General features: G+C 53.1%; 1 protein-coding gene across 7 annotated transcripts in view; it reads right to left on the reverse strand.

Annotated features, from left to right (window-relative positions):
* The window catches only part of TMCO4 (transmembrane and coiled-coil domains 4), a 96,211-nt gene that overhangs the window by 44,304 nt on the left and 36,772 nt on the right, over positions 1–15,135 (reverse strand). For all 7 annotated transcript variants that reach the window (XM_045475888.1, XM_045475887.1, XM_045475889.1 and 4 more), the window contains 6 exons: positions 14,742–14,874; positions 7,816–7,913; positions 7,418–7,561; positions 6,507–6,626; positions 2,028–2,192; positions 995–1,131 (listed from right to left, as the gene is read on the reverse strand). In XM_045475888.1, the coding sequence (XP_045331844.1) occupies positions 995–1,131; positions 2,028–2,192; positions 6,507–6,626; positions 7,418–7,561; positions 7,816–7,913; positions 14,742–14,874 (797 nt within the window). The remainder of the gene's footprint in view (positions 1–994; positions 1,132–2,027; positions 2,193–6,506; positions 6,627–7,417; positions 7,562–7,815; positions 7,914–14,741; positions 14,875–15,135) is intronic.

Consider the following 15,135-nt stretch of genomic DNA (forward strand, 5'->3'; position numbering starts at 1 on the left):
CTTACTTCCAAACCTGCCACAGGACCTCCCTATTTCTTCTGGCACAGACACAGAAATCAGATGGGGGTTTGGGGTGTCAAGCAATTTACCCGCTGTGGCAGAAACTGCTAGCTGTCCCTCAATATCCATCCTCCCCTTCCCATAGCTGAATTTCAGCTGGGTTCACTGACACCCAGAATAAAGACGTCCCCCAGCCTCTGCGGCAGTAGGTGTGGTCCTATGGCGAGGGTCTGGCCAATGAGACGTCAGTGGAAAGGCTACAAGGCCTTTCTTTTTCCTGCTTACCTGGAGGGCGGATGCTGGCATCTGGTACCACGAGGTCAAGACCCCCTACAGCAGAGCAACAAGCCAGATGGCCCTTTGCTGCCTTGCCATGGCACAGTGTTCTAGTGCAAGACTGCCTTCCTAGGCTTCTCCTAGAGCAATAAACTCCCACCTCGCTTAAGCCACTGTTATTTGGGGTTTTCTCTCGCCGCTAAAACTAATCCTAACTGCACAGTCATCTCTGAAACTTTTCCCCAAACTTCTGTTTCCATTTACTCAAGTTTATTCTGAAGTTACGGGACGGGGGGGAGGGGGGGGGAGAGGGCGGGGCATGCAGTTTCATTTCCCTGGTAAGTACTGGATTCAAATTTTAAAAGTATTCTGATTGTTTATCTTCCTGATCATTTTACACGGTATTTGGACCATGGGACATCTGCTCAGATGGTGGCTCTAGACTTCCAGGAGGGAACACCTGCCCTTGTCCCTTCCCTCAATGTCCCTGTTATTCAGTCTTCACCTCACTACCTGCGAGAAACGCACAACCTACAATTCTCACTGGTCCATCCTGGGATATTCTTGTGACTTGGACTGTAGGGGCAGTGAAGGCCATCCACCCCCAAAAAGCCACTGGACTACCTCCATGTGGGCTTGTCTTTAGGGCTGACATCTGTGCACAAGTCAGTTTCCACACTTCCCTTCTTCCCTGCCCCTCCCCCAACAGCCCAGGTACCTGCTGCCGGGAGAGCAGGATGTGGGCCAGGTGCTTGCCAACCTCTGCGGATCGATGGAGACACACGCCCCAGGGGTTGTCGATGACGTTGGCGACAGTGAGGAGTGAGGCTGGCCAGGTCAGGGCAGCCACGATGCCTGGGGAGGTGGGATATCAGTGATGAAAGCAGTGGGGGAGGTCCTTCTCGGGAAGTGGTGGGCTGGCCAATGGATGCCCGAGTGAATGTGTGCAGAGTCTTGAACTTGGAACCTGTTAAGTTTTCCAAGTGCTGTCAAACTGCTATTAGAGCAATGAAGAAAGCTGATGCTCATGCATTTCTGACTCATGGACTAAATTCCTTCTGTTCAAGCATCGGTCATCAGTGAGATGCCAAAGATGGCCTCAGTTTGTCACCCGACCCTGTATCCTCCCGCTTTGTGTTATAATTCTGCAGGGCCCGGGCCCCTGCCCTGCCCTCCACTCTAGCCTTGGCCATGTGAGTTGCTTAGGCCAATGAGCTATTAGTCGACGTGAAGCTTGAAACGGTTTTGTGCGTTGGGTCCAGGCTCTCACGCACTTCTAGCGCTGGTGTGGGCTAGCCTGCTGATCCCAGGAGGAGGTGAGAGACAAATGGAGCAGGGCTGAGTTGTCCTAGTTGCCCCAGACCAGGCTAGCCCAGATCGGCGGACATTTGGCTGACCCACGGACGCATGAGCAGGCCCACCTGAGATCAGCCAAATGAAGCCTTACGACTTCTCAGCTATTATGAGAAATGATTGCTGTTTTAAGCTACTGAGTTTTGGGGTTGCTTGTCATGCAGCAATAGCTAACTGATACGCCGTGGGACAACGTGATTGGCTATTTACCGGTCGCCTCCCCACAGAGACCATAAACTTGATAGACAGGAATGCAGTCTTAACCTCTCTGTGTTCCTAAGACCCAGCACGGTGCCCGGCTCACCAGGGGCCTCAGGCACGAGAAGATATGCTACTGGTGTGAGTTGGGAGCTGTGGGCCTGCTGCTGGCGGTGGTGGCCACGTCGGGGGGTGCTTACCAGACAACACTGTGTACTTCAGGGCCTCCTGGGCTACCATGTTGGCGAGACCACTGAGGATGGTCTCCAGGGCGTTGCCGAGCTCCATCAGGTACTTGGCCTCCCAAGCCAGGCAGTATTGCTCGCGGCTGCGGGCCAAGGCTGCCCACGGGGCGCTGAAGGTACCTAGGGAAGAACGCAGGTAGGTGGGGGAGGGGGTCTCTCCGGTCTGTGACAGAGGGTGGCCCACCCCACCTTCCCAGACAGGTGGTGACAGGGGACCGCTTGCCCTTGTGGGGAGACAGAGCCCCGTCCCCCCCGCTGATGAGCGTCAGCTGTTAGCAGAGCCGACAGAGCGCAGCGCCACCTCGTGAGTCAGCAGGCTGGGGTTCAAGTCCCAATTCTGCATTCAGTAGTAGCTGGGTGACCCCGGGCATAACCACTTTCCTACCCTGAGCCTTACTGCGCTTATCTGTGCAGTAGGAGATGAGTATTTATCTCCTTCTATAAAGTGGGTAGGAATGAAGTCTTCGAACTTCCGTGCACGTGAAGTGCTACTCTGTCTCTCCCTGCAGAAATTCTGGCATCAGCTGCCGGGGACATACAACAGGAACGTGCACTGCACACGGGGACGAGCAGCTGGCTCTGTGAACCAGTGGCAGGTCATTCAACAAGCTCGGGCTGGGAAACAGTCTGGAAGCTTGGGGCAGAGGTATCTGAGCCCGGCTCTGCCACAGTCTTGCTGGGTCAGCCGATGCTTCCGGGCCTCGTTTTTCTCACTTAGGGACGAGTTAATGGGGAGATGTGGACAGCACCACCACAGTGACCAACGTCAAGCAGGAAGTATAATGTCGAATGTCTGCCTCCCTCCTTTTCCTTGCTCTGTGCCCTCCTTCTGCCCCTAGGATAGTGTCACCTCTCTGCATGACACTGTAGCCCTCTGCCCTCTGTGATGTGGCCCCTGCCTCCTTCCCAGCCCCTCCCTCATCAATGCCTCACTTATGCCCTGCCCTTCAGAAACACACTTCACCTTCTCACGGCCTCTGAAATAGGGTGCCACAATTAGTCTGATTTAAATTTTTTTTTAATGTTTATTCATATTTTGAGAGACAGAGCGCGAGTGGGGGAGGGGCAGAGAGAGAGAGGGAGGCACAGAATCCCAAGGTGGCTCCAGGCTCTGAACTGACAGCACAGAGCCTGACGTGGGGCTCGAACTCACAGACTGTGAGATCATGACCCGAGCTGAAGTCAGACGCTTAACTGACTGAGCCAGCCAGGCGCCCCCAAATTAGCCTGATTTTATAGCTGAGGAAACCGAGCCATCCAGCCCTCTGGCTGGGCACAGACAGGGACATGCACACATCATGCTGTCACTCTATTCTGGGAGAAGGGAAAGGGGCCCAGGAGGATGCCTGACCAGTCCCCCCCCCCGCCCCATGCTTTCCTGCCTGTGGCCCCAGTGACCTTTCCAAAACAGAACTCTCCTCCCACCCCCGCCGAAACCACCATTTTCTCCCTTCACTCCTACTTGCCCTTGAGCTTGTAGTTCAATCACCTCTTCCACAGGGAGGCTGCGTGGCCCCTCTGGCGGAGCAAATGCCTTTCCGCTGTAAGTTCTCATACGGCCTGTAGTCACACGCTTACTTTTGTGACCGTCTGTGTGACGCACGTCTCCCACAGCCTGTTTGCCAAGGACCAGATTCTCAAAGCCCAGTGACGTGGCACAGGGTAAAACTCATGAAAATACGACGATGAATGAATGTGCACCATCAGCTTCCCGGAGGCTTCGGGTTCTGGACGTCCGCTACCTGCCTGACTCAGAGGTGTCATCCCTACCTAAGGGCGCCATGCAGACACGAGGACCACCCTGGAGCTGCTCCCTGCTCTGCGGGGACCCTGCCATGGCTCTGCAGCAGCTCAGGGTGGAGAGCAGGGGCGGGGGAGGGGGGCGGTGGGGAGAGTGAGAGGGAGGAAGGTAGGCCGTGCCGGGTCACCGGCCTGGGCTTGCACCCGGCTCAGTAGCTTCCTGGTCGCTTGGCTCGCAGCTAGCCAGGCCGCCCTTGTGGGCCTCGGCTTCCACATCTGTAAGAATGGATGATACCTTCTGACTTCCGAGTGTCGTGGGGCTCACGTGAGATGTTGCATGGATAGCATTCGATACATGTAAAGCACTGTATCGCCCCGCGGCCCAGAACACGGGGTGTGGGGCCAGACAGAAAGAAGAGTGGTGAGTCCTGCCCCAGTCCCTGGCTACCCAAGTGGACCCTGAGCAGCCCTTACGAGCCTCAGTTTCCTCATCTATAAAATGGGGGTGACATTGATGCCCACCTCCCCGGCTTGCAGTAAGAGACCAAGAGAGCGAGGCAGGCAACACGCTTGGCTTAGTGCCTGGGTTAGTTTCCTGTTCCCTACAAAGCGGTGGTCATGATTGCACATAATCCTATCCAACGAAAGGGTGGGTCAGGAGACACGGGTTTGAATCCTGCATTAGCCACGCCCCTGAGCTCACGTGACCGCCCTGGGTTTTGCCCTTCTGCCAGAGCAGGACCGGAAAGGCCCCCACCTCAGAGGGTGGATGTGAGGCTCGAGGGAGGTAACGCATACAAGTTCCCTCTGAGAGGGTAAAACGTCTGACTCAGGGTAGGCACGGGCGAAGTGCTCAGCTGACACCAGAGGCCCGCTGTGTGCGGATGGGGCCTGGCGATCACATACCAATGAGACTGGCACCCGGGAAGGCCGCCACACAGAGATGGGGCATTTTCTCACTTGCTTTCTTCTGCGTCACGTAGAAGGACTGTGGCTTCCAGCCTCAGAGCCCAGAGATTTGGAAACTCAGGAGGCTGTCAGCATGGGTCTGGCTGGAATGTTCCGGATTCCCTGGCCCACCCTGCTCCCTCTCTCTCAGTGATGAACTGTTCACGGAGCCTCACACTGGGCACTTGCAACAGAGAGCCAGGCAGTGGGTGGACCATGGTGTTAGTCCTCGATGCCACCCTGGTTGGCCTCTCCCCCAAAACACAGATTCAGATTAGAGCAGCAGAGGGAACTAATGTTTGCGGAAAGTCAATGAGAAACCAGGTGCCTTCCATGTGCTCTGTTTAATTTAAACTTTGTAAGTGTCTCGAAAGGCAGAGACAATTTGTTCTACTTCACAAATGAAGCAGCTGAGGCCCAGAGAGGGTAAGTAACTTGCCTGAAGTCACGCAGTCAAGATGTACTGATCTCGCACCTACTTAGAAGTCCTTTCTACTTGAAGCCATATGCTTCAATCCTTTGCTCTTTCCCACTTGCTCTGAGGATAAATACACACTCCTTGCCATAGCTCACATGCTCCAGCACGATCTGACCCTGCCCACACTCTTGTCTTCTAGCTCCCTGTTCCAGCCATCCTGTGGTCTTTTGTACCTGCTGCCCCTTTACTTAGTGTACACTTCCTGCTCCTTCTTACCCAGTTAACTCCCAGTCCTTAGCCCAAAGTCACTTTCTCCAGGATCCTTTCCCTCATTCCCCAGAAACACTCCTGATTTCCTCTATTGTGCCATCCGTAGAACTTCCCTGTAATTCCTGCTCAGTGGTCTTTCTTCCACCCGGGACCGTAAGTTCCACGAGAGCAGAGGCCATGACTGTGCCGCTCACCACTGAATTCCTAGGGCCTGGCTCAGTGTCTGGCAGGTGGTATGAAGATACTCTATAAATATTGCTCAATGGAGGAATTAATAGGTGAATGGGTGGGTGAATGGATGGATGGGTAGATGGATGGTTGGGTGGATGGGTGGATAGATGGATGGATGGACGAATGAATGGGTGGTTGGCTGGATGAACTGATAGACAGTTGGATGGGTAGATAATAGATAAATGCATGGATAGATGCATAGATGGGTGGATACATGGATGAGCGGGTGGAGAGATGAATGAGTGGATAGGTGAGTGGGTGGATGGGTAGGTGGGTGGATACATGGATGGAAGGGTGGATGGATGATGGATGGACGGATGGATGGGTGGCTAGATAAATGGGTGGCTGGATGAATGGACAGATAACTGGATGGATGATGGATGGATGGGTGTGTGGATGCATCAGTGGATGAGTAGATGGGTGGATGGAAGGGTAGAGATGGTTGAGTAGGTGGATTGTTGGGTAGGTGGATGGAAGGCTGATGGATGGGTGGGTGTGTGGATGATGGGTGGATGTGGGTAAGTAGATGGACGGTTGACAGATGGATAGATGGATGGGTGGGTAGGCGGGTGGAAAAATGGATGTGTGGATAGATTGGTGGATAGATGAATGGGTGGATGGACACGGGATGAAGTCATCTCACCTCCTTGAGCCTCGGTTTCCTCCTCTGCAAAATGAGGCTCCCCTCCCCACCCTCTAGAGACATCCACAGGCAAGAGCCTAGGCCGGGGTCTGGCCCACAGCAGCAGTCAGAGTCATTCAACACCCACCTCTCCCCGCTCCGCTCCCCCACCCTCAACCTTCTTTGCTTTGGCCCCGGTCCTCACGGTATTTGCCAGACGCCAGCCACCCTGTGATGGCGATGGTGATATGCAGCTGCCTGCCTTCTGTCAGAGGCAGAAATGTGAACTCTTCAATGGCCCCGACACGCTTCTTCATCTTGTATCCTAAAGACGTAGATACAAAAATGACGATGGGATTAGTGAGAGTGGCTCTCTGTGCTCTCAAACTCACAGTGAGTGCCAACTGTTTGCCTTGCCCCTGGAAACATGTCTCATTTTTTAAATCGTTAAAAGTAGGTGCCATTATTGTCCCCGATTACAGCCAAGGGTCAGAGGCTTCCAAAGGTTGGCCAGCTCTAGTGGCAGAGTTGGGGCTGGAACTCGCTGGTCCATTGTGACTCCGTTGGTTCTGTATGTTTTCTCCTGCCCATGCGTGTCATGGGTGTAATATACGCCTCTCAAAAAAGCGGATCAAACTGATGATGATTCTCAACACGGGGAGGGATGGACCCCACCTGAGGAGTGGAACAGGAATCTCTGTGTGTGACTGGGGGGCTACTGGCACATATGATCTGGAAAACCCACCCAGGAGACACAGGTAATTTCAGGGTATCCTCGTGGCCTCTGAACATGAAGAAGCCCATGTGTTTCCGAGGTGGCCTGCCTGGAAATTTCCTGGATGGAGACCAGCAGGTCCAATCAGACCCTCCTCAGAAAATCTGTCCAGGGGCAGGTGCTCACATCCAGCTCTTTTCTGACCCACGTCAGGCTCCTGGGGCAGGTCTGTGGGAAGCCTGCTATGGGTTCTGGCGGGGCTGGGACCCAGCGTGAGAAAAGCAGTATCCTCCTCCGTCCCCGGGGGAGCCGTCTTGGGGGAGAATCTGGGCATGTTTTGGAACAGCCGGGCGCCCCTGGCTGAAAATCCCCCCGAGGCCACCACCCCTTTGGAGCCTTACCTGTCAGGCCGGCTCCAGCCGCACCAAACAGCGAGGTCAGGACAGCGATGCCGGCCACTGAGCCCAGAGCCGCTGCCCCGGCACTGCCGATGATAGTCGCAGCGCCAGCGGCAACAAGAGGGGCAGCCAGACCCCCGGTGACGCCTGCAAGAACAATCCATGGTTGGTGAAGACGGGAAGATGCGGCCCACTGGGTTCTTCCCCCGTCAGCTGCCCAGTGCCTTCCGTGGATGCTTCTAACGCTAATGAACGCGCTTTCTGCTGACAGAGCACCTAATGCGAGCTGGGGCCACCTCCCAGCTGCCCTCCTTACGCTCTGCTCTCTAGCTTCGAGCCTGGCACCGTCCCTGGCTCCGCACTGGCCCACGTGCCACCGGCTCAGCCTGGGCTGGCCTTACCAATCACCGTCCCGCCTCCGACAGTTGCCAGGCCTATCAGGAGATAGCGCTTCCATTTCCTCCGGTTTTCCTTCTTCTTCCGGGATGCCTCAGCCGTTCTGGGGGAAAAGAGGTTGGTCGTTAGGGCTGGCTGTGCCTGGGAGCCCGTGAGGCCACCCCGCCCCACTCAGCCCCCAAGACTGGGATCGATGCTGCCATGCAGAGCAAGGTACCAAAGTCACCCTGGGCCCATCGACGCTTTTAAAAAGCCGAAAAGTTTCTACAACCCAGCTGGGAAATCCCAGCGAGTGGGGCGTGCTACTTACCCGACGGATCCATCCTAACAGGGTTGCAATTTGAATAACAAAAAGACAAAAAAGTAATAATAATAGCAAGAGCAGCACAAAAAAAATATCTTTGAACAGACGGACCCAGAAAGAGTAGCAAATATAATCACAGACTCCGTCACTGCCATCTTCCCATCCCTCCCTGCCCCCCACCATCTGGTCCCAGCTCCCTCGGGAAAGGTCTGCCAGTTGGAGACCTTGGCCTTGGGGCAATAGCTAGGATCAGTCAGACTTGACACTTAAAAGCTATCAAGTGGAGCAGAAAGGAGGCACGTGGGGTGAACGGGGTCAGGCGAACGGGAGAATGGCCGCTGTGAGTGTCCCTGAGCCTGGCTCTGGCGTCTGGCGCGCAGCCCTCGCTGCTGTGGGGCAAGAAGGAGGAGGACGAGGGACCAAGGGCAGGTCGGTGAGGTCTTCACGAGCTCGAACTCTGAGCTGACGGTGGAGTTTGGACAGCAACTCAACGTATGGTGTGATAGCAGACGATAATGATAAAGAGGGAAAATGGTTAATGTTTACTGAGGAATTCCTTCTCGCTGGCCACTGTGCTTTGTATTTCACGTGGGTTATCTTATCCTGGAAGCAGGATCGTTATTGTCCGAGCTGGGCGCTCAGGATCTGCTATGCCTTCTGGTTCCCTGCCAGCTCACCTCTATAAATTCTTGTCCTACGTCCCTCCTGGGTGTTCAGGACAGCCCTTTGCAGCTACTTCACTACAGGGAGGCGGAAACATGCAAGATAAAAGTCTCCATGCACGGGGCGCCTGGGTGGCTCCGTGGGTCGAGCGTCCAGCTTCAGCTCAGGACGTGATCTCACGGTTCATGCGTTCGAGCCCCATAGAGTTCGGGCTCTGTGCTGTGAGTGCGGAGGCTGCTTCAGATCCTCTGTCCCCCTCTCTCTCCGCCCCTCCCCCACTTGCATTTTCTCTCTCTCTCTCTCTCTCTGTCAAAAATAATAAACATTAAAAAAACACATCTCCATGCACACCACAGGTGCTGGTTTCCCAGGGCTGAAATTCATGCCCTCAGATGTGGGATGAGGCGTGAACGGTGCGCATCTAGCCAAGTGGAAGGCAAGGTGGCAACACAGAGTGTGGGTTCTGACATCAGAATTCGACCCTGTGAACTTGACTCTGACCTCTGTGGTGTGGTACTGGAGCACCAGGTTCGATTCTCCCTGCCTGCACTGGCCCTCCCCGCAGAAAGATGACATCCTTGCCCCGTGGAACTGAGGGGCCCCGTGACCCACTTCAGCCACTGAAACGTAGGCAGGAGGGAGGTGTATCACTTGTGGTACAATCTTTAAGAGTCAGTGTAGGCTGGGGCGCCTGGGTGGCGCAGTCGGTTAAGCGTCCGACTTCAGCCAGGTCACGATCTCGCGGTCTGTGAGTTCGAGCCCCGCGTCAGGCTCTGGGCTGATGGCTCAGAGCCTGGAGCCTGTTTCCGATTCTGTGTCTCCCTCTCTCTCTGCCCCTCCCCCCGTTCATGCTCTGTCTCTCTCTGTCCCAAAAAAATAAATAAAAAAAGTTGAAAAAAAAAAATTAAAAAAAAAAAAAAAGAGTCAGTGTAGGGGTCGGATGAGTATCCTGCTCTGCCCTGAATCAGCAACGTTCCAGATGGAAGTCACTCTGTGACCCCAGGCCCAAGACAGTGTGGACTAAAGCCACCGGGGTGTGCAGTGGACAAGTACTGGGAAACAGGACCTACAGCTTTGCTGCTGTAAGCCATTGAGAAGGGGCGGTCATTTGTTACTGCAGCAAAACCCAGTCCATCCCGATGGGAGAGCCACTTCCTAACTGACTAAGCACCAGTCTGACTTGCCTCACCCAAGTGGGGATAATAATAGCACTTAATCCCTGGGGGCGTCACGAGGGTAAGTGAGATCATCCACATCCAGTGGCCGGCATATTGTAATGGGTCGGTATGTTTGCTGTTATTATCACTCCTTTTATTACTACAACTTATTCCATACACAAGGCTGGAGATACACTTTGGCCCTTAATCGCTAGCACCATTCCGGGCAAACAGGAAGACTGGGAATGAGCTGCTTTCGGCAGAGTTCAAGGTCTGAGGTGAAACGCAAGCTGCTGAGGACGTGCAGTAAGATCGCGCACTGGGACAAGCGGCTGGGTCTGTGAATCAGCGGCATCAGCGGCATCTCGTTTAACCACCTCGGGCTGGGAAACAGTCTGGAAGTTCGGGGCAGAGGTATCTGAGCCCGGCTCTGCCTTGATCTCTCTGGGTCAGCCAATGCTTCCGAGCCTCAATTTTCTCCCTTAGGGACTGGCGATGGGGGGATAGGGACAGCATCACCATAGCGATATATACAGTATAACCCCGACTGTCTGCCTCCCTCCCTCCCCACCTCTGTCTGTGTCCTCCCTCTGCCTTGAGTGAGGGCAGCGTCACCTTTCCGACATGACACCTGGCCCCTGCCTCCTTTCCAGCTTCACTGCTCATTACTTTCTCACACTCTGCCCTCCAAAAACACACTGCCTACGCCTCAGTCCCTGTGCTCCTGGGACCCCCACGGTTTCACCTTCTCACCTTCCTTTGACTGGCTAAACATTAGTCACCATTCAAGATGACATCATTCCTCCTCCAGGAAGCCTGCCTGAGCCCTGACTCTGGGGCCCCTAACCCTCTGTCCTCAACAGGGAATTCTAGACCATTGTTTTTCAAAGGGTGGGGCTTTGTCTCAACTGCATCACAAGCCCCCAGGGTAGCTGTTAAAAGCACCCACGGGGGTGGGGGGTGGGGGGTGGGCGCCCGGGTGGCTCAGTCGCTTTAAGCATGGCACTTCGGCTCAGGGCACGATCGCACGGTTCATGAGTTCGTGAGCTCGAACCCCGCATCGGGCTGTCTGCAATCAGCACTGTCCCCCCCTCTCTGCCCCTCTCCTGCTTGCACATGTTCTCTCTCTCTCTCTTAAAAATAAATAAACGTTAAAAGGAGAAAAGGCACCACTTCCTGGGCCAGAAGCTCTGGGCAGGACGGTGGGAAAGCTGGACCTGGAACAAGCCGTCCAGGGACCCGCCGTCTCTTGAGTTGGAGGATTGCACAGATAGGACCTTTCCTGCTCGCCGCCCTCAGCAGCTTGTCCAGGGCTTGGGACCTGGAAGGTGCTCAGAAAACACCTTTCTCGAGCAGAACCTAATCACTCCAACAAGGACTGGACGTAAACATATTGCTGCAGTATCTATCCCCCCGATCACTGCCCACATCTACAAAGCCAGCGCGGCATTTTGGCTAAATATTCAGCCAGAGAATAGGCCGATCACCATCAATAATAAAACTTCTGAGATATTAGGACAAATCTGGAATGTTATAAAATTTCATAAATTTCTGCTCCTACATTGTTCCTGCAGTGACATCTGCACATCCATGATACTAATCTTCCCTTTTAGCTGAGTTTAGGGAAGGGGAAACTCAGAGCCTAAAGGGAATAAAATAACTAAAAAGTAAATGTGGTTCTTGAAGCTGTTTTATTTCAATGTATGAGTGCTGGTACAATCAAATCAATTTTACGAAGATTAGATGGATGATACACTCTAATCTCTAGTATTCAGCTTTGTATTATTGTTGGAATGTTCATAAAAATTTGCTGAATCAAAGAGAATACAGTATTTTCCCCAGAGTTATTCAGCTAATTCCCTCTCTAATGTTTACCTGAACTAATCTCCTTATTTAAGTCCTCAAACGTTAATAACTGTTTTGTACGTAAAATGAATAGCCTTCCCAATCATCGTTCATTATCACAGCATTTTACTCCTGCAATTAATCCATTGTGTGAATTTCAACATCTAAAGCACCACAATGTTGGCTCGGAGTTACGTCTACAATGCTTCCTATATTAGGAAGTGGGAATTCAGATCACAACACTAAATCCAAATGGAACCCTGTCCCCATCACTGACTGCCTACGGGTTAGATACCAGGCCAATCTCTGCCATCCTACCTATGGTCCTGGCCACATTCATGCCTCAGGATGCTAGAAATGACCTTGAGTTGGCGTTCCATGTGAGCCTTCCCAGGCCAGAGGCTGAAGCCATAGATAGTGAAGGGCGAGACACCCACACCGCCCGTCTCACGGATCCACAAATAAATGTCGCCCACGGCTATCTCCTCTCCCATGACAGGGTGGTTCTTACCCTTATCACCATCACCACCACCTTCTTGTTGTTTTCTTTTTTAATCACCTTCTCCAGTTCATAGACGGTGAGTTTATTTCTGGGAGGTCTGGAGACACTTTCCTAGTAAACACTCAGAAAGCCCCATTAAGAATTATCTTTACTGCTTTTTTTCAGAAGGAAGGAAGGAACTGGGGCTTGTCAACCATGAGGTGAGGGATGTACTAAGGGCCGTTCAGAGGGATATGGTGGTTGAGTCTGAGGGCGCCACTGGCCAGTGGTGCAACCTCGGGTGAGGCAGTCAGCCCTCTGACCTTCTGTTTCTTCTTCTGCGAAACCCTCAGGGGCTTGTGTGCCCATCTTGTCCCGCATCTACTAAGGGCTCAGTGAAAGTTAGATGTTGACCATGTCATTCTGATGTGATCAGTATCAGCCTCCAGCAGCACAGCAGCCAACATTTACTGGCACCTACTATGTGCTAGGGCACTGCTCCAAGTTTTTGATATGTAGCCGTTTAATCCTTGCAACAGCCCTATGACGGGGATACTGCCATTACCCCCATGTAGGAGGTGAAGGAAATGAGGCACAGAGAAGGGAGGTCACCAAGCCTGTGGGGGAAGCCTGGATGGCCTCAGGGCTCAGACGGGGACCTGAGAACAGCAATGTGGTACCTTACACCTGAACTAGGGTAGCAAAGGATCGCCTCAGGGTGTCGAGTGATAAGCTCACCTTGCAGAAATGCAAACCTTGGAGCTAAAAGAAACCTGCACAAAATTTGATCCTGTACTTGTATAGGTGAAAAAAAAACTGGTGCTGTTGACCAGAGAGGGAAAGCCACATGCCCAGGGCCACACAGACACTTAACAGAATCACGCTGAGACTAGGCTGAGACTAGGTCTCCTGGCCCAACAGTTGTTAGCTTCCTCTGGGTCTCAGACCCTTCCAGAGCCCACAGGTAGAACCTGAGAGGTCTCTACGGTCCCTAAATTGGAATTAAAAAAATTACACACGTGGAGTATTTTTTGAGGAAAGGGAGTATCAGCAATGATGACTGTACTATAGCAAATGATGATGTTTATCAACTCGTTTACTCCATGCAAAGCCTGCTCAGAGCACTTGTATGAACTCATTTGAGCCCTACGAGAGACCTAGAAGGAGGGTGCTGTTATTATCCCCATTTTGCAGAGAAGCAAACTGAAGCCCAGAGAAGTTCAACAATTTCCCCAATGTCACACGCCGAGAAGTGGCCATATTAGAACTTGTTTCACAGGGTCCCTGATCTGGCATTACTAGTATTATCAGAACAAATCCTCTGGACAATACGTTTTTTCGGATGATAAGATTTCCAAACAAATAGCTAACAAAAACAAATAGCTCTCCCTTCATCTCAAGGTGTGTGCGTGCATGTGTGTGTATGTGTGTGCGTGCGTGGGCGATACATCCAAAGAATCTGGGCGGTGCTTGTGATTATGGGAATTGGCCTGGCTCCGGGTGTTTCTTTACTGACCCAGCTCTGGGAGTCAAAACAAGCCGGTTTTCAGGTTATTTCAACAGATCCGGTTTCCCCCTTTCTCAAGGAACCAACCCCTTCCTGGCAGGAGGGCAGCTCCAGCCCTGAACCTGGCTTCAAAGCTAACTTCCCAGTGGGGTTGAACTGGCTCAACCCGGCTGCTCAAAGATAGCCATGGCAGCCCAGACCAAAAGGACGCTGGAAGACGTGCCTGGTTCAAGGAGCCTGCAATTAGGCTGTGACTGGGATTGGCTTTATTGCTCTGGGATCAGATCCTGCATGAGGTGTTCTGCAAGGAGCTGAGCTCTGGCCAAGTTACCAGGATACTTTCCCTCTGCACACTCCTGACCACACAGAGATAGCAAAGTCGCTCTGCAGCTGGTAGGTATAGGCGGCCGTGGCGGAAGGGAAGGCCTCATATCTACTGAGCACTTGCTCCGTGCCAGCCCCAGGCCAAGCCCTCCACGTGATCCCATTCGTTTTTCACAGTGACCCTGGGAAGACTCTATCCTTACACCCATTCCACAGATAAGAATAGTGTGGTTTAGAGACGCGGTGGGGGGGGGGGGGAGCACCTGCCCAAGGTCAAAAAGCAGCTGGGTATCAGAGGTAGGATTTTAATCTAGGCCACTCCGGCCCACGGACAAGATGTCATGAGAGTCTGAGGTGGAGCGGGGTGTTGGGGCCATCCGTGTTAAAGCTATAGACTCACAGTCCTCAGGAATAATCCATTCAATCCCCATTTCCTACCATTGAGGACTGGGGCCCCCGAGAGGGGAAGTGACTTGGTAAGGCCACACAGCAAGTCAGGGCTACACTGGGACTCTCGGTCCAGTGCTCCTTCCACTTCAACGGACCATCTCTTAACGGGGTCATGGGGACAGAAGGGGAACCTCTGTTATCCGAAAAGTGCAAGTTCCTGATTCCTGGCAAGTGGAGCTAGGGTCACAGGGCTCCCTTACTCAGATTCCTCCTCTTTGGTTTCCTTCAGGCTCTCAAGGAACGTCTCTTCAAGGAGATCCAGCTCCCCCACGGGCACTCGGAAGAGGGAGGTCATGTGGCAAATGAGGACTCGGGCCCGTGCATCATAACACCCTCGAAAGAGAGACACAAGGGCAGAGAATCAGTTTGGCCTTTAAGCACAGTGACATTAACAGCGGTGTAATGGATAAAACCCACACCCTGGAAGCGTCCTACATGCACAGCCCCAGGGAAGCGGTCCGTTAAACCACAGGACAGACTCCCAGACCGAATAGTGTGCAACAATGAAAACCACTGATCGGGAGTAAGATGGTCTTTTTCACCAGTCGAATGAGTAAAGATGAGTTCTTTCCAACTCCAGAGCTGTGAAGAAGG

This window comes from Leopardus geoffroyi, chromosome C1 (assembly GCF_018350155.1).
Source record: "Leopardus geoffroyi isolate Oge1 chromosome C1, O.geoffroyi_Oge1_pat1.0, whole genome shotgun sequence".
NCBI lineage: Eukaryota > Metazoa > Chordata > Mammalia > Carnivora > Felidae > Leopardus > Leopardus geoffroyi.